Below are 26,336 nucleotides of genomic sequence, written 5' to 3' on the forward strand. Positions count from 1 at the left end.
GCCAAGTCCAGGGCTTAAACTATGTCAACTGTAACAACTAACAGCAAAGATTCCAGGGCACCATGAGTACTCTTCTAAAGGGACACACACCCTCTGTTTACAAACTAGAGATATAAACCTTTATTTCACAACTTTGTCATAATTCACTTTCTAGTAAGACATGTGCTGAGGACAGTTTAAAATACTGGGAAAGCTAGATGCTGGGTGTCTTCCAGGCAGGAGCAAAGATGTGGTCACACTCCAGGGCCAACGTATTCCTGGGGCTCTCCAGGCAGCATGGGCCACATGCACCAGGATCATCCAACCCCAGTTTTACTTGGAGCCACCTCCTTTTTTGGGGCCGTTAGTCCTCATTTCATGCCAAATTTTCACTAGAGGCTCTCTGTTCTTCCAAATGAGTTCATGACCATAAGTAATATACCATCTGGGGAAAAGAAAAACAAACCAGGTTCAACATTCAAACAGTAGGACATACAAATCAAATGTTAAGTATAATGACGACATCAAGTTGACATATAAAACTGAATGCCACTATCATTTACTCTCTTGCTTATTAAAATAGCTGATGAATTTATTTGATGGAGATCAATGATTTATCTTTAATATGGAATATGTAAAAGGTCGAAGTGGGATGGGACTGTGTGTGACACACACTACCTTTGATTCACCACTGCAATGAAGCCTCACCTCCTTTCAGAAAAAGCAATTGGTTCAGGGGCTAACAGCTTTTAAGTGGTTGATCAAGGACTCACCTGAAGGTCACACAGATTCTAAGCCTGGACTCTTTTTTCTACATGAAGTGTATGAAATGTCAGAATTAGAGTTCACTAATGATGGCTTTAATACTTTAAATGCTTCTCATCATCTTCCATCTGGCTACACAAAGGGTCATCTGCTAATCCAAATTCTGCCCACCATTTAAAATATAGCTCCAATCCCCATTCTGCTGTTAAAAACTGCCTACACAGCAGCCAGAAGCAATGAGCTAAGGCACCAACAGGTTTAGTAATGTAACTTGCCCAGGCCACACAACTAGGAATCAATAAAACTAAGACGAGAACCTAAATCTGCCTCTGAAAGCTATACCCAGACCACCGCTGGGGAGTCTAGGGAGCACCTGCTGTAAGTTCAAGCACACACAGTTCAGTGTCCAATGAAAAGGGCCTGACTTTAAACGCCCATGGGCCTAGGTACTACAAGACCAGGAGCTCTACCTGAGAGGGAAGCACAGGCTGCAAGCCTAACTCAGGGGCATCTACCTCCTCTTCTCCTGGGCTAGGGGAAGGCTGAGGGGGCCTCCTGGAGGAGGTGGGGTTGATGTGGAATGGCTGTTACTGAAAGCTACTATGACTGAAGCCTTTATTTCTGCCCTGTTTTGCCCAAACAGATTTCATGTTCCCTGAGGCAGAGACCAGACTGTGTTGTTCTTTGCATCTCCCCAAATGACTAAAAAAAATGCTCTATTTAAATGGCTTAGATTAGTATCAGAATAGCAGTTTAATGTTTTGATTTTTTTTAATGTTCTGAGTATGTTTACCATACAGTACTTGAATCTTAATATTCACTAAATATAGTTAAAATACGAACATGAAAATAGTCACCATTAAAATTTTGAAAAACAAAAAAAAAAAGACATGTAACAGGAATGTTACAAAATTCTTTCAGACTTAGTCAAATTCTGTGTGGAACTTAGAACAACAGAAAAAGGATTACCTAAGATTCAAATGCAATCGTAAAACTCTTGCAAGAAACGAATCATTTGTCAGGAACGCTCCATTAATAAAATGTCTTCCCAAATCTCTGTAACCCACTTATTTCAAGCAGAGAGTTAAATACTTTAATGTTACAGGTAAACTATTCCAATCATACTTAGAAATTCAAATAGGTCACTTGGCTAAATTAAAATTAGGAAAACACTTTAAAATGACTAATTTCTAAGTTTTTGGGTTTTTTTCCCCTGTTTTGCGGCAGCCTCACAGCCTAGTGTTCACTCTGAAACTCCACTCTTCAAGGACCAGCTGTGTGACCTCCAACAGTTCCTTTCTTCAAAGCAGTTTCCCTTCTATAAAATGGAATACCTCACAGGACTTAAGAGTATTAAGTCAGGCCTTAGGTTTCGGCTCACAGCAAATAGCCAATGGATGTTGGCTCTTCCTATTATAAAAGTACGAGGTGAAGACCTTAATACCTGGTGAGGGACACAGAGTCAAGGAAACATGCAGGATGAAACTAATGGAATCTTTACCATTATTAAGGATTTCTAAATCTTTTGCTTTATAAGTCTAATTAAAGATGTTAGAAAAGATGAATTTTGGATAGGACTGAGATCTAGTAAACGAAAGGAGTTGAAATTAGAAACAGCAAAGAGAAAGGATTCCTCTGCCTTTCAGATCATGGACTTTAAAATACATTTGATCCAATTATTTTCAGAACGGAAAAGGTCATCTAATTATAGTTCAGAAGAATAAAAACCTGCTGGGGAGAAGATCCTTTAAGTATACATGGGAGGATCCAGAGAGATAAATTTAGAGTTCACAAAACAGAACTCTTTTTCGTAAGTCTTTATGTTTCTCATACTGTAATACCAGGTCAGTTTCTACTATTTATAATGTGCTGCTGTTAAAGCTAGAACTCACATATGCTATTCTTTAATCATCACTGAAAATTATAAATGGCATAATGGCATTTAGTTCCACCGCCTACTGGGCAAAACTGCTCCACTTAGAATAGGTTTTTCTTTCTTTTTCTTTTTTTTTTTTTTAAATCAAAAAACTTCAGTTTTCTACTGTCATGAAAGAAAATAAAAATCAAGTAAGGGCAAAAGGCAACATTTATGCAGGAAAAGATAGTCTATCAGGGGAGCCACCGTATCAGAATAGACAATTACTCTCATGGTCAGATGGGCCCCAGGAGTTCTGAGCAATTTCTGCGACAGTCACTCCAGCACTACTATGTTTTAGGCAAAAGTCTGTGGTCTGAAGCAGAAATGGAAGATCTTGTGAACACAATGTTACTGTACTCAATCTGGTGTGACGGGGGCGGGAAGGGCTTTGGATCTGGGTTTAAATCTTTGCTCTGCTCCCAGCTGTTTGACCACGGGAAGATCACTTCCGGCCTGTGTCCCATCAGTAAAATGGAAGGAATAACAGTGGAATGTAAACCACTAGCTCAGAGCCTGCCATGAAGAAGGTGCCCAGTAAGTGGTCAACACTGGCTTATGATCCCCAGCCTCTACTAATTCAGACAGCACACACCTACACACTTGCCACAGGCAGAGTGTCCATTCTCTGTCTGCCCAGCACCGACGACAGGCAGGTGTGAGTGGTGGCAGGAGAGAGGAGGCCTGAGAGCAGGGAAAGAAGAGGACAGCACACACCAGGGGCTGGGAAACGGTCTCCAAGCAGGGCTAGGCACCCTGACCACTCATGAGGAATCTGACCACTCACCTCAATCCTAAACTGAGGTTAAGGGCAGAGTAAAGGCATAGTCTACCAACAACTAAGGCTGGGGCAGGACCGATCCTCTCTCCTCCCACCTCACATGGTGAAAGTGGGCAAGGCCAAAGCAAACCACGTTGAAGTTTTCTCACCCTCCTAACCCTACCTGCTCCTGCTTCCCTCACACAGTTAACTGCTTTGCTCTGCCTTCCTAAGGTGGGGGGATGGAGAGCACCTAAGAAGGCAGTGTAGCGATCAGTTATATTCAAACTTACATTCCAAAGAGAGCTCCCCCAAGATGTGCTGCATGATCAAAAAATTTCCATCCCAGGATCATTCCTGCTGTATCCATGGCAATAATGGCTTTTAGGGCCTGAAAGTCAGCAAAAAAGAACAGAACTGGTACAACTTTGATTCCTCCAGCATTGACATTTCTAATTTAAGGGCAAGAATTCAATGAATGTAAAAATATCACCACTGTCCCCAGTACTTCAATTCATAAAAATACTCACATTCCCTGCTGTGAATGTGAACATTGGAAGGAAGATAATGGCGAGCCTCCCTTCTGGGATCTTTGTGCACACAGCAGCAAGGACGGTCATGATAGCGCCTGACTGCAAATGAACACACGTGAAAAGGTCAAACTCTGAATGTGCAACCGTTTAGTGACTACAATCTGAAGTAGCAATACTTTTTCCAGAAAGTTTATAAGCCACACATTTCTAGGTTAGCACAAAACTTAAAAGTTTTTTAGTTACTAAGGTACAAAGTATCAGGCAAAAGGGCTCCAGTCCATTACACAGTTAACCTGGAAAGAACAAGGTGTGTAGCAAACAGCATGTGAGTGCTTAATGAACTTCAGGGACAATGTTAAGCATGATTATGCATCATTTAATAACTATAAAAGAAATTCTCAAATTCCCACAAAGCAAAGCCATTTCAACCACTGTGTGCATGAATTTGCCCAAAGAAACCCAGACGTGTGGAATTTCTTCCAAGTAGAATGCTTTCTGTTTATAAATAAATAAATAAATAAATAAATAAATAAATAAATAAATAAATTCACATGAAATTTCCATCCTACTTCACAATAAAACTAAGCGTTTTCTTTAAAACCTTTGAGCAAATGTTCTGCTCCAGGAAAGCATGCCGTGTTTGTCCCATGGCTCTGCATGACCCACCCCCCACAGCATCCTTCCGGGGACACACATGCACCTGCCTGAGAAGCGCTTCCTCCAACAGCCTCAGATGAGGCAATAAAAACCTAAATGTCAGGGTGGCTGGCTGGCCAGTTGGTAAAGCATGCAACTCTTGATCTTGGGGTTATGATTTCAAGCTCCACGTGGGGCCTAGAACTTATTTAAAAAAAAAAAAAATCTAGGGGTGACTGGATGACTGTCAATTAAGTGTCTGACTCTTGACTTCAGCTCAGGTCATGATCTCATGGTTTGTGGGTTCGAGCCCCATGTTGGGCTATGCGCTGGCAGTGCAGAGCCTGCTTGGAATTATCTCTCTCCTTCTCTCCCAAAATAAACAAACATGAAAAAAAGTCTACATTGTCACAACCTTATAATCAATCATCCATTTATTAAAACTGAAATTATGATAATTTAAGTTTTATTTATTTTGAGAGGGACAGTGAGAGAAGGGCAGAGAGAGAGAAAGAGAGAGAGAGAAAGAGAGAGAGAGAAAGAGAGAGAGAGAGAGAGAATATGAGATTCTCAACCAGGCTCCACACTATCAGTGTGGAACTTGACGCAGGGATCGAACTCACAAACCGTGAGATCATGACCTGAGCCAAAATCAAGAGTGGGACGCTTAACCAACTGAGCCACCCAGGTGCTCCTGGCTGTATTTTTTATTTCAATCATGTGTTTTTCCAGGTTGCTACATAATCTTCATAATTTAAATGCATAATGGCTATGAAATATCTTGATAAATAATGCTAATTTAAACTCTTAATGTTAGACATGTTCCCACTTCCTCTAAATGGTAGAATACTTGAAAAATTAGATCATAATCCCTAGTTAATATTAAGTCTCACAATAATCATTCACCCAAATACTTGAGGCCTACTTTGCACCAGGTACTATGTAAATGTTGGGGGTACAGAAAGGAACAAAACCCACATCCCTTCCTTAATGGAGCTTACAGAGAAGAAGTAACAACAAAACACGATCAGCTATGATGATGAAGCAGGGCATGCTCTGGCAACACATGGAAGGGAGAGCTGATAGAAGCTCAGGGTTCGTAATGACATCAAGTTTTGCATGGAAGGGTCACCAGGCGCTGGCGAAGTAGAAGGGGAAGAGATGGGAAGAGTGTTCCAAGCAGAAAACCAAGTTGAACCAAGCCTGTGGGTGGCTGGAGACCAGTGGGAAAGCAAAGGGAGGCTGGTGCTTTAACTATATTTGTCTTCAGCCAAAATTCTCGGTTCTTAGTCACTTATTAAAAATAATGAAACTGGGGCACCTGGGTAGCTCAGTCAGTTGAGCACCGACTTCGGCTCAGGTCATGATACCATGGTTCATGGGTTCAAGCCCCGCGTCGGGCTCTATGCTGACAGCTCAGAGCCTGGAGCCTGCTTCGAATTCTATGTCTCCCTCTCTCTCTGCCCCTCCCCCACTCACTCACTCTCTCCCTCTCCCTCTCTCTCTCTCAAAAATAAAATAAAAACATTAAGAACAAAAACAAACAAACAAAAAACTCCAGGGCACCTGGCTGGCTCAGTTGGTGAGGCGTGTAACTCTTGGTCTCAGGGTTGTAAATGCAAGCCCCAAACTGGGTGTACAGATTAAAAATAAAATTTTTAGGGGCACTTGGGTGGCTCAGTCAGTTCAGCGTCTAACTCCTGATTTTGGCTCAGGTCATGATCTCATGGTTCGTGGGTTCAAGCCCCATGTAGGGCTCTGCAATGACAATGGGGAGCTTGCTTGGGTTGTCTCTCACTCTCTCTGTCCCTCACCACCTACCCCCCTGCCCCCCAAATAAATAAATAAATAAAATAAAATCTTAAAAAAAATAGTAATAATATAACACTTCCATGAGGGCCATTCTACAAAACATCTTCCCACTATTCTTCAAAAGTTTCAAGGTCATGAAAAGACAAAGACCGAGAAAGCACCACAGACTGGAGGATACTGAAAAGACATGATAATTAAATGCAATGCGGTATCCTAGAACAAAACAAAGAACATCATGGAAAAACAGGAAATCCAAATACAGTCTGCGGTTTAAGTCCTATACCGGGGCGCCCGGGTGGCTCAGTCGGTTGAGCATCCAACTCTTCATTTCAGCTCAGGTCATGAACCCAGGGTTGTGGGAGAGCCCCATGTTGGGCTCCACACTAGGCATGGAGCCTGCTTAAGATTCTTTCTCTCCCTCTGCCGTTCTTCCCCTGCTCATTCACTCTTTCTCTAAAATAAAAATTTTAAAAAAAGGCTATGCCAATGTTAATTTCCTAGGTTTGATAAGTTATGGCTATAGAAGACGTTAACATTAGGGAAAACAAATGAGATGTACTATACCGCCAACCATCACAGCATTGTTACATTCACCATTGTAACAACCATCACAGCAAAAACTGAGTCAAGCTACAATAATCAATGGATGCTATTTCAGGGGGGTGAGAGGGGTCGATGAAGAAGAGATCACAACACTTACATAAATCACAAAGTATCCCCTCACACATTACACATTAACTTTAAAAGGTAAAGGAAAACAGCAACTTTATAGTAGAGAAGCTGAATAACAACCAGTCAACAAATGGACATTATTGCCTCCAACTGTGGTACCTGAGGACATAACACCACTCATGTAGCATTCCAACCAAAAACACAAACTCAGAATCTCATCATGAAGAAACAGACAAACCCAACCGATGACCATTCTATAAAATAACTGGTCTGTACTGTCCAAAATTGTTAATTCCATGAAAAATTTTAGAAAGGCTGACCAAAGGCAACAAAAGCAAAAACAAGTAGGACTACATCAAACTCTAAAGCTTCTGCACAGCAAAGGAAACCATCAACACAATAAAAAGACAACTTACCAAATGGGAGAAAATATTTGCAAATCCTATCTAATAAGGGATTAATTTCTGATATATATAAAGAACTCATATAACTCAAGAACAAAAAAAACACAGTCCATTTTAAAATGGGCAGAAGAATCTGCACCTTTTTCCAAAGACATCCAGATGGCCAACAGACACATGAAAAGATGCTCAACGTCACTAATCATCAGGGAAATGAAAATCAAAACCACAATGAGATTATTACCTCACCCCTGTTAGAATGACTATTATCAAAAGGAAAATAACAAGTGTTGGTGGGGATGTGGAGAAAAGGAAACCCTTGTGCGCTGTTGATGGGAATGTAAACTGGTGTAGTCACTAGGGAAAACATTATGAAGGTTCCTCAAAAAATTAAAAAGAGCATTATCATGATCCATCAATTCCACTTCTGGGTACTTATCCCTCCAAAGACACTAACCAAAAAAGGTAAATAAATCCCCGTGTTCATTGCAGTTATCTGCAATAGTCAAAATATGGAAACAACCTAAGTGTCCAACAATGGATGAGCAGATAAAGAAAATGTGGTATGTACACACACAGAGGAATATTATTCAGCCACAAAAATATAAGGAAGTCTTGCCATTTGTGACAACATGGATAGACCTTGAGGGCATTATGCTAACTGAAATGAGTCAGGGAAAGACAAATACTGTATGATTTCACTTATGTACAGAATCTTAAAAAAAAAAAAAAAGCCAGCCCATGTATGGAAAGAACAGACTGGTGGTTGCCAGAGTTGGGGGTGGAGAGACCAAAATGGGTTAAAAGGGTCAAAAGGTACAAACTTCCCATTTTAAAATAGATAAGCCAGAGATGTAATGTACAGCATGGTGACCACAGTTCATACTGTGTTGCATATGTGAAAGCTAAGAGAATAAATCTTAAAAGTTCTTATCACAAGGAAAAAAATTTTATTAACTATACACAGCGACAGTCTTACTGTTAACTATGTTAACTAGATTACCTCTGGTGACCATTTTGCAATATATACAAATAGCGAATCATTAGGTTGTACACCTGAAACTAATACAATGTTATGGCAATTATACCTCAATTAACAAAAATGGCTAAGGAAGGAAATGTTCCAGCTTTTAGGAGACCAGAGGAACATAACCTCTAAATGTAATACATGATCTTAGAGGGGGAAAAATAACTACAAAGGACATTACTGGGACAACTGACAAAACTGGAATATGTTAATAAGTTAAAATATTATATCAATATTAAATTTCTTGAACTTGATAACTGGAAAGAGTAAAATATTCGTATTCTCAGAAATATACACTTAAGTATTTTAGGGGTAAAAGGGCATCATATATGCAACCTACTTGCAAACAGTTCAGAAAAAAAAAAGCGTGAATAGAGAAAACAGTAAGTGAAATGTGACAAAACGTTAAAAACTGGTGAATGTGGTTCAAGAGCATTTTGCTGCACTTTCAAAGTGACACAAAGACCTAGTGTGAAAGCTACAATAAAAACTTCTAAAGAAGCCATAGGAGGAAACTCTTTGTGACCTTAAGTTAGGCAAAGATTTCAGTTATGAGACCAAAAAGGATGATCCATGAGAAAAAAATTAATAAATCAAACTTCATATGAATTAAAAACTTACAGTCTTCAAATGACAGTTGAGAAAAGGCAAGATATAGGCTAAAAGAAAATATTTGCATCTCAAAAATCTGATAAAGGACTTGTATCCAGACTATGTAAAGGAAAATAATTAAAATCTTTTTTTAACTGGGCAAAATATTTGAACACTTCAGAGAAGATATATGAATAGCAAGTAAGCACATGAAAAGATGAGTCAGGAAATAAAAATTAAAACTACACAGGTATCAGTACATACTGATTACAAACTAAAAAGACCGACCATTCCAAGTGTTGGTGAGGATGTGGAGAAACTGAAAATCTCGCATACTGCTGATGGGAAAGTAAATTCTATAATCACTCTGGAAAATTGCTGGGAAATTCCTTAAAAGTTACTTATTTACCATTATGATCTGGCCATTCCAAGACATATGAAAGCACACAGTTATACACAAACGTTCACAACAGCTTTTTTTGGTAACAGTTAAAACTAGAAACCCAAATGTCCACCAGGTGAATGGATATACATATTCTGGCATATCCAAATAATGGAACATTATTCGCTCATACAAAAGAACAGACTGATATACACACCTTCATGGATGAATTTCAAAATAACTAGAGTAATGGAAGCCAGAACAGTAACAAAAAGGAGTATATGCTGCATGATTCCATTAATACTAAACTCTAGAAAATAAGTACAAATGAAATTATCATAACAAAGTAGAGAAGCTGTTGCCCAGGAAGGGGTTAGAAGCAGGAAGAAGGGACTACAGAGGAGCACCAGGAAACGTTCAGGGATGATGACTGTATTCATTATCTTGATCCACACGTCCAAGCTTTCCAAATTATAAACTTTATCTTTTAAATGTTTATTTTTTTCAGAGAGAGAGAGAGAGAGCGAGCGAGCAGCGAGGGGGAAGGACAGAGGATCTGAAGAGGGCTCTGTGCTGACAGCAGAGAGCCCAATGTGGGACTCAAACTCACAAACGGCAAGATCATAACCTGAAGGCAGACGCTCAACCCACTGCATCACCCAGGCGTCCTGAAATGGTAAACTTTAAATATGTGCGGTTTTTTCCATGTCAGTTATACCTCAGTAAACCCTAGTGATTTTATTTGTTAAAAGACTTAGAAGTCCTTTGTACTGAAAATTTTCTGTAAGATTTGAATTATTTCTGGGGCTCCTGGGTATCTCAGTCGGTTAGGCATCCAACTCTTGATTTCAGCTCAAGTCATGATCTCACTGTTCAGGAGTTCAAGTCCCGTATTGGGCTCTGTGCTGACAGCACATAGCCTGCTTGGGATCCTCTCTCTCTGCCTCATGTTTGCTCTCAAAATAAATAAACTTTAAATAAATACATAAATAAATAATTTCTAAGTAGGATGTTAAAAAAGACCTCTAAGAGAAGAATGATTTTTATAAAAGGTGTCCTATAACTGATTACCCCTATAAATAAAAGGAAAGGTTCCTACATTTTTGTATTAAAAATGCTATTTCTGAAAAAACAGCATCTCTTTTTTAAATTTTTTAATATTTATTTGGTGGGGGAAGGCAGAGTGGGGGAGAGAGAGAATCCCAAGCAGGCTCCACACTGTCAGTGCACAGCCCGACAAGAGGCTTGATCCTACAACCGCAAGACCATGACCTGAGCAGAAACCAACAGTCAGACCTCAACTGACCGAGCCACCTAGCATCTACCTAGCTAGGCGCCCCTAGCATCTACCACTCTTAACCACCATTTGTACAAAGGGTTGACTCAAAACACAGGATTATGTGACATTTTAGTAATTACTAATACTTTAAAGTGTTAGGAGTCCCAGGGATCCCAGATATCCCAAATCCCTAATACACAGTTGCCAACTGACCCAAACAGGGAAACCTGCTCAGGCTGCATTCCCAGGAATGGGCTAACTGCAGGATGGAAAGACAGTATGAGTATCCTTTGGAAGGAAAACCAAAGATCTCAGTGAAGGTAGGTAGACAAAACAAAACAAAACAAAACAAAACAAAACAAAACAAAACAAAACAAAACAAAACCCTAGTGCTCTATATGTTAACTAACCTGGATTTAAATAACTAAATAAAAATATTTAAATATTAAAAAAAAAAAACCCTAGTCCTTGGGCTGAAAAAGTGCTAAGACCAACAAGGAAACAATAACCTCAACTGCATAGTAAAGGCAGGTGGTGGTACCTGCAATTATGCAGTGGGGGTTAGGAGTCAGAATTCTATCTTATTTTTTTTTAATTTTTAAGTAATCTCTACACCCAATGTGGGGCTCAAACTCACAACCCTGAGATCAAGAGTCACATGCTTCACCAACTGAGCCAGCCAGACACTCCCAGCATTCTATTTTCTATATTTAAGATCAACTCTCTGCTACTGCATATTGGACCAAATTGGCTTCTGTACAAGTCTAACTGTAACACACAAGGTTCTTCCAAAATCCTGACTTCCCTTAACAGGGAGATTACTGGTTGTATGGAAACACACATATGCACATACACAGCCTCCATAACTTGTTCACCTTTCCCTGGTTCCCTACTCCAGGTCCTAAACGGGTTCACAGCAAATTTTCAGGATATCAGAACCACATCAGAAGATTGCAGGTTTATTTCCTCACAAACTTGCTGGGTCATGGTACAACATTTTATACTGGCCATATTTATATTTATTCTGAAAGATCTGTTCTGCCTCGAACATCAATATCCAGCCCCCAAAACTATCAGCACGTGCTATATTAATATTAAGCACAGTAGATGTCAATGTCACTAAGAATTGTAAAGTTGGAGTGAACAGTAGCTCATCACCTTCCAGGTTTTATTGCATACAAGCAACTCTAGTATCCTAGGTTTATTTTTAAACAAACTAAAAATGTCAATTCAATGAGGGGCGCCTGGGTGGCTCAGTCGGTTAAGCGGTCGACTTCGGCTCAGGTCGTGATCTCGCGGTTTGTGAGTTCAAGCCCGCGTTGGGCTCTGTGCTGACAGCTCAGAGCCTGGAGCCTGCTTCAGATTCTGTGTCTCCCTCTCTCTGACCCTCCCCCGTTCATGCTCTGTCTCTGTCTCAAAAATAAATAAACGTTAAAAAAAAAAATTTTTTTTTAAATGTCAATTCAATGAAACTCCAAACAAATCAAGCTGAAACCTTATTTTCTGAGAGGGAAAAAACCCAATAAAATTACACTTTCCCTCAAATGAAGCCAACAGAGTTTGACTGCTTGATGTGAAAGAAGAACATTAAAATTCTGTTAGGTGCCTCTACATTATTTCTCCATAGATGATTATGCTCGCCATCTAAAATGCTCATTACAGATATTTTAGTATGAAAGAAAATTCTCATTACTGTGAATTTCTATGTAAAGCCAGTTTCTCTAACTATATCTTATTGTTCTTATACATTATTTTAAAGATAGAAGGCAGTTCCATTGTCCTAGAATTTTCTCAAAGTGACCTTTACCTACACAAATGTAAACATTTATGTATCTGAATAAATCCCAACTTCCTTTTTTGACAAATGTTTGGGCCTACCTCCATGCACAGATTCATTCATTCATTCATTCATTCATTCATTCTCTTTCTTTTCCTTTCCTTCCTTCCTTCAAGTTTATTTATTTTGACAGAGAGAGTGCGGGAGAGGCAGAAAGAGGGAGAGAGAGAATCCCCAACAGGCTCCACACTGGCAGCACAGAGCCCAATGCAGAGCTCGAACTCACAAATCCAAGATCATGACCTCAGCCAAAGGTGAACACTTAACTGATGAAGCCACCCAGGTGCCCCTCTCTTTCTTTCTAGTTTTTATTTTGAGAGAGAGAGAATATCCACTCTCAGCATGGAGCCTGACACAGGACTCAACCCCATGACCCTGGGATCATAACCCCCGCCGAAATCAAGAGTCAGATGCTCAACTGAGCTACCCAAGTGCCCCTATTTTTTTTTTTTAACCTTTTCTAGTCAGGGGCATTTAAAAATACAGTGAACAGGGACCCTTTCTCCTCAGAAAAATTTCACATTCATATATGTTTTAGGTACAATCTCAGGGAGTTATTAACCCCAACTCACACAGACTCTAGACACCTGCCTCCTTGGTTGGAGATGAAGATCTTTTATTCTCCACCAACAATTTATGTACACTGGTTATGTACTTGCAATCAATATATGCATACAATTTTTTACTTATTTCATAAGTAAATAATTTTCATAAATAATTTCCTATATCTATATAATCTTCATATCATATTGTTTACATGTATGATTTTTTTTTTTTGCACCATAAACTTTAAATGAATTTACTCTAAGGGGTTTTGTGCTTCCATAAGTACAGCCAAAAACCTTGGCACTACATGTAAAACAAACATAAGACAACTCTGAAAGGCTGAGAAAGAAAAGGAGAGTGGCTAAGGAACCCTAGGATCCAAGGAATGACACAGTGGTGAGTCCCCTGGGTTTTCTTTTGGCCTCATACAGCTCAGACTTGGCTCTGGAGAAGCTCATGACCTGGAAATCCCAATGAACTCAGACATAATAGGTCTATCCCCATCCCCCAAAATGCTCTCTCCAGCCAAAGGACCAAGAAAGGGTAGCCTAGCAAGACAGTCAGCTTTTAGATAATAACCACTCTACTCCAGCCAAACAACAGAAAAGCTTGCAGCCCAATCCCCATCAACAAAGGCTGAGTGGAGAGCCTAGACTTCTACCCTTGCAGACGGCAACGAGGCATCATGATACCGCTGATGGGGTAGTGTCAGTGGAGGTCATGTGGGCAGCAGTAACAAGGCACCCTGTTCCTCCTAACCAGGAAAGGTCTACATAGGAGACTGAACTTCCAGAATTCCAAGTCCTGCCTCCTAGTAACCAGAGTCCTTGTACCCTAGGTATCAAAAGAGGCTGAGTAAAGAACCTGGACTTTCACCTCACCAGACAGTAATGGTCAAACTTCCCCTCGTCAAAGCAGTGGCAGGGGCAGCCTCATGAACAGATTTAAATAAGATTCAAAGTCTCATAATATCCAAAATGTCCAGGTCTCATTTAAAAATCACTCAACATACCAAGAACCAGAAAAACCTCAACCTGAATAAGACAACAGAAACAAGATGACACAGCGATATTAAAACTGTCTGACACGTATTTTAAAGCAGCAATCATAAAAATGCTTTAATAAGTAGTTACAAGCATGCTTGAAACGAGTGAAAAAATAGCACAGAAACAGAAAGGCCCAAACAGAAGATACCAAGAACAATGTAAAATTTAGAACTGAAAAATACAATAACCTAAATAAAAACAATAGGGCCCAAACAGAATGGAAAGGACAAAGAAAATAATCAGTGAACTTGAAACAGAGTAGCAATTACCCAATCTGGACTACAAAAAGACAGACTTAAAAAAATTAACTGAATTTCAGAGACCCTAGAGATTATATTAACATCATGTCATCATAGTTCCAAAGAAAAGAAGGGTGAGGCTGAAAAAGCATTCAAAGAAATAACAGGTGAAAATTTCCCCAAAGACATAAACCTCCAGTTTCAAGAAGCTGAGCAAACCCCAAACAAGATCAACATAAAGAGACCCATGACAACAGGGTCAAACTTCTGAAAACTAAAGACAAAGCAAAAAATCTTCAGAGAGATCAACACCACCTTACCTACAGGGGAAAAGCTATATACATTTTTTAATGTTTGTTTATTCTTGTGAGAGAGAGAAGGGAGGTGGGGGGTAGAATGAGCAGGAGAGACAGAATCCCAAGCAGGCTCCACGCTCTGAGCTGTCACCACAGAGTCTGATGGGAGCAGTGAGATCATGATCTGAAGTCCAGCTATTTGAACAACAAAGGATTTCTCTTCAAAGACTATGGAGGCCAAAAAGAAGTGGCACAACATTTTTCAAGTGCCAAAAGAAAAGTCAGCCTGGAATCTTTTTTATCCAGTGAAAATATCCTTCAGAAATGAAGGGGAAAATCAAGACATTCTCCAAGAAAAACTTAAAGAGAATTTGTCATACCTACCTAAAAGAATGGCTAAAGATAATTCTCTAAATAAAAAGGAAATGATAGAAGGAAGAATCTTGAAACATCAAGAAAGAAGAACAATGGAGAAGAAAAATTATGCATACAGACAACAGACTTTTCCTCCCTTGGAATTTTCTAAATGATGTTTAATGGTTGAAGCACAAATGATAATAACAGTAGCCAATATTCTAAATGCACGCAGTGGAAATATTTAAGACAATTATATATTATAATTTGGGGAGGACACAGGAATGAAAAGGGAGGTAAGGTTCACTTCAAACTGGTAAAATGACACTCCCACCAGCAGACTGTGATAACTGAAGTACAGATATTGGAAAAGCCACTAAGAAAGTTATACAAGAGATATACTCCAAACTACAATAGATAAATAAAAAAGGAATTCCAAATGAATCCATTCTAGTGACCATTTTATTTTACTTGCAATGCTGTAAGAAGAGACTAAAGATACTTTCCTGACTTAGAGAATTCAGTTTAAGAACAGGTTACATCAGTGATACTTAAATCAATGAATTTACAGTAAGCAAGTTATTGTACGTTAAGCAAGCTTCAATTTGGCCTGTGATATACATCAAGCAAAAAACACATCTCTAACATTTTAACAAATGCTGTTTCCTACCGCAAACATTTCATTGATCTTTGCCATCTCAAAATTAAGGGTTACATTTCACAGAAAATAAATTTTTTAAAAGCAGGTTAAAGCTTCCTACCAATAACTAAGAAACAATTTTTAAATGAGATTCAGAACATCCAGAGCTCTAACTAAATAAAACCCTTACCAAAATCCAGTATTCTTGCTCCCTAATGCCAATATGTCAACTAACAAATATTCTTTAGCCCTTCATCCTTTAACACAGGATTACGAGGAAGCCAGTAAGACCAATACTTCGTATTTTCTAACATAACTTTGTCAACAGTATTTGTTTCTACATTTCTCATTAAAAATATTATTATACCTGGTGACTTAGTTTTCTTTAATTTTAACTAAGAATGAATGAAAATATTTAGGGATAATAATTTTATTCTGACATGGCTCTACAAAATTTTGATGACTGAACAGGAACTATCACTACCACGTTTTTTAGTACATGCTCCTTATTATGCTAGGCCATCTAAACACACTTGCACTGCAGGTCAGAAAGAGATGTATTGTCCCCATTTTATACAGAAAAACAGAGAGGGTTGGTAACATGTCTTAGAAATCACAGATAAGTGGCAGAGCTGGATTCAAACCCAGCCTAATTCCAAATACCATCTGTCACACTCTTCTAATCTTGGACTTTAGTTTCTTATCTGCAAAATGAGAATAACACCTGTAGCACATCAAAATGCCCTCCAAGATCCTCTCATTTAATGAAAAAAGTATCCCTACTCTCAGAACCCCTGAAGTCCTCTAGGGAACACTCAGCCCTTTTAGCGTGGTCTTCGTTGCCTTCACATAACAGATGCTTAGGCAGTGAATGAGGTAAAAGATTTGAAATATGTAAATTACACCAGCACCAAATCTTGTATATAAAACATTCCATGAAGGAAAAAACAGGGGCTTAAGAAATCACGTAGGTGACAGGACAAGATACAGGTCTCATTAGGAAATTTAAGCATAAAAAAAGGACAATTAAGTATGCACAAATCTGAGGAACACACACATTATGGGATGATTACATAAGAATTCTCTTCCAAAACTTCTCTTCCAAAACCTTCTTAGTTTCTTTAAATATGAAACTCTCTATCTGAATATATTTAAGTGCATTAGTGTTTAAACATGTACAAAATGAATGTGTAGTCTTTAGAGAGATGTTATACAAAGATTTCCACGTGCCTAGAAATTTCCATTAAACTAAAAAAACAAAAAACAAAAACAAAAAACACAACACTTTTTCTGTTTAAGCATCCAGAACATAGCTCAGGAAGAGAATTGTGATCATCTTGCTCACTGGTATATCCCCAGTTTCTACTACAGTGCCTACTAGTCTAATCTGCACAGAAGACACTCAAATAGTGACTAAACAGAGGATATAGTACCAGATTCAAATCTGTAATTATTGAGAATTTTCCAATGCTCGATTAGGCTGTCTGGTTTTGAGGAATGGATACCCACTGTTCTAACTATGCTCTTGATTTGTAGTCTGTTCTAGTAAGTACAGTATATGTAAATGACCAATGGTTAAAAGCTATAGCCTGAAGTTTACAAGGCTCCATAAATTCTATTTTTTAAATTTTTTATTATTATAATAAAGTATTGTAAATACTTTATTATTTTGAGACAGAGACAGCGCAAGTGGGGGAAGGGCAGAGAGAGAGGGGAACAGAGAATCTGAGGCAGGCTCCACACTGCCCGCATGGAGCCCGACACAGGGCTCGAACCCACAAACCATGAGATCATGACCTGAGCCAAAATCAAGAGTCGGACACTCAACCGACTGAGCCACCCAGGTGCCCCAAGACTCTATAAATTCTAAATTAGACACAGATTAGTTAGTATTGTTTCAATGTTAACTTCCTGTCTTTGATCATTCTACTGTGGTTCTGTACTTAACAGTAGGATAAAGGGTATATAAGAACTCTTTGTAATAATTTTGGACTTTTCCATAAGTCTAAAATTATTTCAAAATGAAGTTAAAGACTAAATTAAGAAAATTTACATTACAAATACTTACTGCACCAAGTGATGGTCCATATCTTCCTGTCGCGACTTTACACACATAACTGACAAAATTGGAAATAACGCCTGAGAAATAAGTCACATTTCAATAATTTTAGTGTAGTATAAAAATGGTTTCCACCCCACAGAGACTAACAATGTTGGATTTCTACCTGGATCAGTACAAGGTGCAGGTATGAATACTTATCCTATCACTTCAGATATTTTGTAAGTGTGACCAACTACACAACTTACTGAGTGACACAGGGTCCTTCACTTTACCTCTCAGTTCTCACTTTCCTTATCTATAACATAAAAGAGATTAGTTTCAAACTCACCAACTGTCAGGGAATCCTCTGGGCTGCACTCCAAACACTAAATCGGATTCTTGGGAACGGGACCAGGGAATCTATATTTTACCCAGCTTGCCGAATGACTCTGCTGCAATTTAGACTAGATGCTCTTTTACAAGTCCCTTTGGCTCCAATGTCATCTAAGCTGAATGTGGCTCATTTTAAAAAACTTCCTGTAGAGCAGGAATTAATCATCTGAAACAGACCCATGTGTAACCTACAACAATACAACTAGTGCTTGGGGAAAAAACTATACACTTCTGGCACAGGCCAAAGATGTTGCTCAGTTTCTAGTTTTGAAGGACCAGCTACATGGGTATTTAATTAACAATGACTAAGCACCCATTTTTGATGCCTTGTGGTAGATGTGTCTATTTAATCCTTTCTACAACCACTTGTCATGAGAGAGTATCATTATCCTCAAAGGGGTGTTATTATGGTCTTTTCTGCAGTATCACACAGCAAGTAGCAGAAATAAGATCCAGTAAAACTAGGTCTTCTGTCTTCAAGCTCTCAAGTGCTTTTTTTTCCATACTACAATATGACTACAGTATGATATACTGTTTTTTAAATAAAGGGATTTCAGGGACACCTCGCTGGCTTAGTGTGAAGAGCATGCAACTCTTGACCTCAGGGTTGTAAGTTCGAGCCCCATGTTGGGTGTAGAGATTACTAAAAAAAAATAAACTTAAGAAACAATTTTAATAAAAAAAAAAATAAACGAAGGGACTTCAGAAACAAATTTTCATGCCATGTGGTTTTTAATTCAATACATTTTGCAAATAGAGAGGTAAAATTTAACAGACCAATTGCCAGTTTAGTAGCATCTAGGAACCTGGAATCCTTTACTACCACTTCCTAGTTGAAATAAGGAAATGATGATATCCCCAGGACCACAACTGGAGTGGCTCCAGACTAAGATATATGCTTTCAGAAAAGAGAAAAAACTCATTCTTGACGATCTTATTACAAAGCTCTGGTCTAAAATAAAGCTTTCTGGAAACTGAACACACTGTGGGAAATGAGCCTAAGGTTATTTAACAAAGATCCAGATGATTGAGACAGCCAGGAAGTCTGGGAAGAACTTATCTATAAAACAGTGGGCCTGAGCTAAAGTAGCCAAGGCCTAATGAGATAAAAACGACATGCTTAACTTCTCCACTAAATCTTAACTCCTGTCTATCCTAATTTAAAACTAAACATACCTAAATAATCTAAGAAGAAATCGCGAAACAAGAAGCAGGAAAGCCAACAACCCCACCAGCCTGCGATGTCCTTCTCTACAGACAGTATGTATAATTCCCTACATACAATCCTCATATGTAGAATTCAGCTATGATCGTTCCCTTTGTTCCTTCTCCAGATAGGTTAGCGTGCTCGTACTCCAAAAGATCCTGAGATTAAAGCTTATTACCTGCAGATAAGTACACTGCCATGAACTGTTCTTGACCCAGAATGTTCACTATGCTGGAGGAGAAGCTCCACAAAACATACATATTTGCTGCCATGTGAAACAAGGAGAAATGACTGAACGTTGACAGCAACATTGGAGAACAAAGGACCTCTACAAGAGAAAGAAAAACAGTCTGGTAATCATAGGACACACAGCCATGACCTAAAAATTATCTACTTTTGATTTTTTTCGTTATTATTATGAAACAACTCAAACATAGGAAACAAAAACAGAGCCAGTTCAAAAGCTTAAATAAGATGGTTTAAGGTAGCATTTTTTTGGGGCGCCTGGGTGGCTCAGTTGGTTAAGCATCCGACTGCAGCTCAGGTCATGATTTCACAGCTTGTGAGTTCAAGCCCCACATCGGGCTCTGTGCTGATAGCTCAGAGCCTGGAGCCTGCTTCAGATTCTGTCTCCATCTCTCTCTGTCCCTCTCCTGCTCATACTCCCCATCTCTCTCAAATATAAATAAACATTAAAAAAAATTTTAAAAGATAGCATTTTTCAAAGTGGTAAAAAGTTATCTTAAATCTCTCTCTTCTACTTAGTAAGCAACCAATAAAAATTCTCAGTTCAATGAAAGCAACTTGTCCTCGTGGCAAAAGTTAGAAAAAAGAATTAGTAAATTAATTCAAGTACAGATATAAAGTTGTATATAATAATCTCCTCAAAGAGTGAACTTGTAGTGATCACGGATCTTACGTCATTAAAAAATACATATCTACTGGGGCGCCTGGGTGGCTCAGTCAGTTAGGCATCCAACTCTTGATTTCAGCTTAGGTCATGATCTCACAGTTGGTGAGATTGAGCCCCACATTAGGCTCTGCACTGTCAGATCCCACTGCTTGGGATTCTCTCTCTTTCTCCCTCTCTCTGCCCCTTCCCCCACTGGTGCTCTCTCTCAAAATAACAAACATTAAAAAAATAATACTTATCTGATATGTGCAAGGCACATTTTAGGTACTTGGGATATAACACTAAGAGAGATGGGGTCCTTTTCCTCAGGGAGCTTATAGTCTATTTTCTGGATATTACTTACAACTGTTGACAAGCAACTCATCCTCTGCATAGCATTTCAGTTAACACAAAGCTTATTTCTTTCATATTACCTCTATCTCAAAATAAAGTCATAAGGAGACTTACTTGAGGCTGGATTGGATGTGAAATATCTGATCATTGTCCGCTGTAGAGAAGGTACTCTCCATAAACAGAATACAAAAACATTCGCAGCTATGATACCTACAAAATAAAGATTTATAATTTAGGGAGGTTAAAAATTGGAATAAAGAAAGTCTGATCAAAAGTCCACCTGAATAAGATTTTCTACCACAATTATGTAAGAGTATTATATACTTGGGGCGGGGAGAGGGTGAGCTAAGGGAAAGTAAGTGAAATCAATGTTTTTAAGTATCAAACTATGCCTTCGTATGGTCAGAAAATTCCTAGAAAATTGCAAATGCTCTAGAAGCTGACTTCCTTCGCTCAGATCCTTATTTTACTTTTTTTTTTTTTAATGTTTATTTTTGGAAAGATAGAGAAAATGAATGGGGAAGGGGCAGAGAAAGAGGGAGACACAGAATCCGAGGCAGGCTCCAGGTTCTGAACTGTCAGCACAGAGCCCGATGGGGGGCTTGAACTCACGAACCGTGAGAACATGGCCTGAGCCAAAGTTGGATGCTTAATTGACTGAGACATCCAGGTGCCCCTTATTTTATTTCTTCAGAATGGTTCACACTGTACCCAACAATCATCAGATCTATAATTATTGTTTGAAAATGGCCAAGCCAAAGACAACTAATGTACAGAATTGGGTTCTCTGGCTAAGACTAGAAAAGCTCTATTACATAGCATGCTTCTTTTTCCATAGGGAATAAAATACCTCTTAAACTTATGGAAACACCTACGTATCAACTGGGTAAATAAAAATCCACTTGTCGGAGAAAATACATGTTAGATAAGAATTCAGGAATAATCTGGAATTTTGCAACTGCTTTTAAAACTGTTTACATGTAGGAGCTGGAGGACGGTTTCATTTTTCTCCAAGAACGGATGCTGCTAGAACTATCACTAAATGGAGGTTTATTATTTAATGATAGTTTCTTCACTAAAATGTGACTGAATAGTTAATTCTAAGTTATTCTTAAAAACTATGAACTTTAAAAACCACACTAATTGCAATGTACCACAACTCCGTGACCATATAGTAGGCACTCATCTACTTGAATTAATTAAAGGAATTGCTATCAGGCAACTAGCCCTTTCAACTCCTTCAAGGACAATAAGCACGGATTGCAGCAACATTCTGGTAAGAGGATTTATTTTAGAAGATATTCATTGTATAATCCTCACCAGCTGTTACATCTTTAGCTCTCAGCTATCCCTTGGCATTACTAGTCTCTCCAGTTTTTCTCTCCCTTCTGAGAGGTAGGAAAGGAAGCTATTATTTTTCAGATTCTAAGACATCTCCTTTTTAATATCTGTAACCAGGATGCATCTTACAACTGGTGGTATGTCACAGATGAGCTAGAAACATTTTTTTCTCCATGGCACATGAAATGGTATTTTGTTGTATTTAACTGAATTGATTCCATTAATTTTATCATATGTCTTACTAGTGGGGACTGACAGCTGTTACACATTTTCAGTAAATAACCAACTAGAACTCCTTCAAAGATGGTGAGAGGAACAGTATTCATGAAAGGATGGGGAAAAGGGGTCATAAGGAAGGCAAGTAAGAGTACTATGTATACCTCCCAATGAGGAGCCTGGAACCCTGGAACAAGGGAGGTGGGGAGAGGAAGGGCGGAGTCTCCGAAGACAGAGGAACAGACCAGGTTTATTCTATGAAAGTGAGCAGTGATTTATTTAAACATCTTTATTACCCAAAGAATCCTCTAAGGTCTAGGTTGCTGTACATAGTGACTGGTATCTCAGGGTAAGGAGGACCTGAGAAGAGTTTGGCCCCAGGCTGCCATGATCATGAAAATAATTGGGGCTATACAATTTGCTCCAATTGTGGTACACTGCAAAGAAAGCAAAATGGGGTCCTGGATCCTGCCTGCTAGGCTGAAAAATGGCAACAACTACTCTGCATGTTCCACAGGCTACTTTCTGAAACCAGTGACATACAGTAGACAGTTCTGGAAACTGCAAGCAGCAGAGTACCGCAGAGTCTAGTCTCTGGCTGAAGAGATTACAACTAGGGAAAAGCCTTGAGAAGGGGAGAGATAACCAAAGTTATCAAGGTTAACAGTAGCCAAAGAGTTAATATTGCCAAATTCTCACCCCAAAGAGGCCTTTTTGGTAAATTAAGACAGAATATCAGCACCAGAACACGCTGTACTTAAAACTCTCACTTCATAGGGGCACCTGGGTGGCTCAGTCCGTTAAGTGTCCAACTTCGGCCCAGGTCATGATCTCACAGTTTGCGAGTTTGAGCCCCGTGTCAGGCTCTACGCTGACAGCTTGGGGCCTGGAGCCTGCTTCAGATTCTGTGTCTCCCTCTCTCTCTCTCTCTGCACCTCCCCAGCTCATATGCGCACTCTGTCTCTGTCAAAAATAAATAAACTTTTAAAAAAACCCAAAAAACAAAAAACTCTCACTTCACAGACATGTGGTCTACGGTTAAGAATCCCATCAGTAAACAACTGAACATACATACCTAAATTATGTACACAAATCACTGTAATTCATTCTAAAATACACTAACAAATTTTAAATGAGAAAAGCAAAATGCAGTTATTTTCCTTGATGCACATCCCATTTTGAAGGCCAATTATAGATGAAAAAACTGAGGCTCTAAGTAAGAGATATAAATTTTTAGAGAGCCAAATTCAGTGGCCAAGCCACCATTCCTAATGTAGGGCTCTATTATACACAGACATAGGTAGCCAATAGGATTTCTTTTGACCTTGGTCACTCTAGGATTTCAGATCAAAGGGCTCTTTATCTAGGAAACAGCAGGTTGGTCCCCAGAAGCCAGTGAATAGGACAGGATGTGAGGTAATCCTAGGCCTGAGGCAGCACTGCACGTTGCCTAAAGGCATGGATAAAGGAGTCCAGCTGAACTGACTGTCCTACTTATAACTTAGGGAAGAGGCCCCTAACCTCTCAGCCTCAGTTTTCTCTTCTGGAAGATAGGGCTAATAAAATCTACCTTAAACAGTTGAGTGTGATGAAATGAGAAAGCACAATTAAATGCAGCAGTCACACGGTGAAAACCCATAAATGAAAACTATGGTAGAAAGGGAACAGCCTTCTCCAGTCTGAATCCTACATATGCCACTTAGTAGAGCTTTGTGGTCTCAAGCATTTCATCTCCTTCACCTCAGCTTCATTTGTAAAATGAAGATAAATACCTCGTATACCTTACAAAAGTTGTAGTGAGGCTTAAACAAAATACCACACGTGCCTAGTATGCAGAAGCTCACATAATGGTTCCCTCCTTACCCTCTGAGAAATAGAACTGCTTAAGGTCTTTGTATCTCCATTTAGAGCGAGTGTCACTTGCCTCCTCCCTACTCAGTCAACTCGAACAAGCTCGACACCGCTGATTTAAGACTGCTGCTGGCTCAACACCTACCTTTACCAAAAGGGAGGCAATGGATTACATCAATGAAAATAATGAAGTAAGGACCTTGAAAAATTCTCCCCTTCACAAAACAATGAAAAATTGGCAAAAAGCTGTCAGACAGAAGCAACTTTTTCACAGTTCTGGAAACTAGCTAAAAGCTTGCAGCAACTCAACATTTAAGGAAAATGGCTGAATCTCAAGAAGAACAGCAACTCTGGGGCACTTTAGCTTGCCCTGGTCCCATCCTCCACTTTCCAGCTATAAGTTGAAGCTATAAGCTATGAAAACAATCCACATTTCTCGTACAGCCTAGCAAGCACTAGAGATAGTACAATGGAGCTGGAACTCTTTCAAAGCGTCATTCCCAAAGAACTATTATTTCATGTTATAATATTTCCCTGCAAAGCCCCACTTGCAAGGCTGTCTATATTTGACTTGACTGAGAGCTCAAGTACACAATTCCTTTTTCCAGGGGGCACTTGTCAAAAACAATTACAGGCAAGTGTTTTAAGTCCATGGGTACCTGCAGTGGGGGATAATATTTGGAGTAAACAAGAGACCAAACAAAAATCTTAAAAGGAAAAGCTGAGGAATGAGATGTCCATAGGAGCTTATAAAACCTCAATATATTCCTGGGATCTTGTACACCACAAGCCTAACAAGAACATAGATGATCCTAACAATAGAATCCCAAAATATATGAATGAAGTAAAAACTGAACTCAAGAGAAATAAACAGTTTAACAATAATAGTTGGAGACTTCAATACCTTATTTGCAATAAGAGATGAGATCATTGGCAAGGAAACAGAAGACTTGAACAAAGCTATAAACCAGCTACGCCTAATAGACATCTATAAAACACTAAACACAAGACAATACATTCTTTTCAAGAGCACATGTAACATTATCCAGGATAGACCATATGTTCAGCCACAAACAAGTCTCAATAATTTTTTTCTTTTAAAGTTTTATTGATTTATTTGGGGAGGTGGTGCAGAGAGAGGGAGAGAGATTCCCAAGAATCTGTCGGTGCTGAGCCTGACAACAGAGGAGAGCCTGAAGTGGGGCTTGATATCACAAACCATGAGATCATGACCTGAGCCAAAATCACGAACTGGATGTTTAACCAACTGAGCCACCTCAATAAATTTTTAAAACACTGAAATTATACAATTACATTCTCTGATCACAATGAAATGAAATTACAAATCAACAAGACATAGGGAAAGTCACAAAGATGCAGAGATTAACACACTCCTAAATAACCAATGGTCCAAAGAAGAAATCGTAAGGGAAATCAGAAAATACTTTGAGATGAATGAAAACAAAAATATAACAGGGACTGAATTATGTTCAGTGGGTTAAGCAACCAACTCTTGATTTTGGCTCAGGTCATGATCTCACACTTTGAGCACAGAGCCTGCTTGAGATTCTCCCTCTTTCTCTGCCCCTCCCCTGCTCACACTCTGTCTCTCTCAAAATAGACTTAAAAATTAGGGGCGCCTGGGTGGCGCAGTCGGTTAAGCGTCCGACTTCAGCCAGGTCACGATCTCGCGGTCCGTGAGTTCGAGCCCCGCGTCGGGCTCTGGGCTGATGGTTCGGAGCCTGGAGCCTGTTTCCGATTCTGTGTCTCCCTCTCTCTCTGCCCCTCCCCCGTTCATGCTCTGTCTCTCTCTCTGTCCCAAAAATAAATAAAAACGTTGAAAAAAAAATTTAAAAAAAAAAAAAATTAAAATATAAATAAATATAGGCAAAGGACTGGAATAGACATTTATCCAAATATAATGTTCAAATAGCCAACGAGCATATGAAGAGATGTGCAACATCATTAACCATTACAGAAATACAAATCAAAACCACAATGTGTTACCTCACCCACCCATTAGGACGGCTGCTATCGAAAAAACAGAAAAGGAAATAGTGCTGGTGAGGATGTGGAGAAATTAGAACTCTTATGCACTGTTGGTGGGATTGTAAAGTGGTGCAACAGTATGGAACTTCCTCAAAAATATTAAAAATAAAACTACCATATAATGCAGCAATTCCACTTTGGGTATATATCCCAAAGAACTGAAAGCAGGGTCTCAAAGAGGTATTTGCACATCCATGTCCACAGTAGCACTATTCACAATAGCCAAGAGGTAGAAGAAACCCAAATGTCTATCAATGAGTGAATGCATAAACAAAATGTGAT

The 26,336-nt window shown here is 39.1% G+C and overlaps 1 protein-coding gene across 3 annotated transcripts in view; it reads right to left on the reverse strand.

Annotated features, from left to right (window-relative positions):
• Window positions 1–96: 96 nt before the first annotated feature.
• Window positions 97–26,336, reverse strand: part of PARL (presenilin associated rhomboid like) — a 51,010-nt gene continuing 24,770 nt past the window's right edge. For 2 of the 3 annotated variants that reach the window (XM_047099347.1, XM_047099346.1), the window contains exons 5-10: window positions 20,712–20,807; window positions 19,530–19,679; window positions 17,779–17,849; window positions 3,950–4,051; window positions 3,713–3,810; window positions 97–424 (exon numbers count right to left, since the gene is read on the reverse strand). In XM_047099347.1, the coding sequence (XP_046955303.1) occupies window positions 313–424; window positions 3,713–3,810; window positions 3,950–4,051; window positions 17,779–17,849; window positions 19,530–19,679; window positions 20,712–20,807 (629 nt within the window). In that variant the 3' untranslated portion in view covers window positions 97–312. The remainder of the gene's footprint in view (window positions 425–3,712; window positions 3,811–3,949; window positions 4,052–17,778; window positions 17,850–19,529; window positions 19,680–20,711; window positions 20,808–26,336) is intronic. The other variant, XM_047099348.1, reaches the window with a different exon arrangement.

Source organism: Lynx rufus, unplaced genomic scaffold, assembly GCF_022079265.1.
Source record: "Lynx rufus isolate CCGP_SWC_20201006 ecotype Redwood Valley unplaced genomic scaffold, mLynRuf1.p SCAF_5, whole genome shotgun sequence".
In the NCBI taxonomy this organism is placed as follows: Eukaryota; Metazoa; Chordata; class Mammalia; order Carnivora; family Felidae; genus Lynx; species Lynx rufus.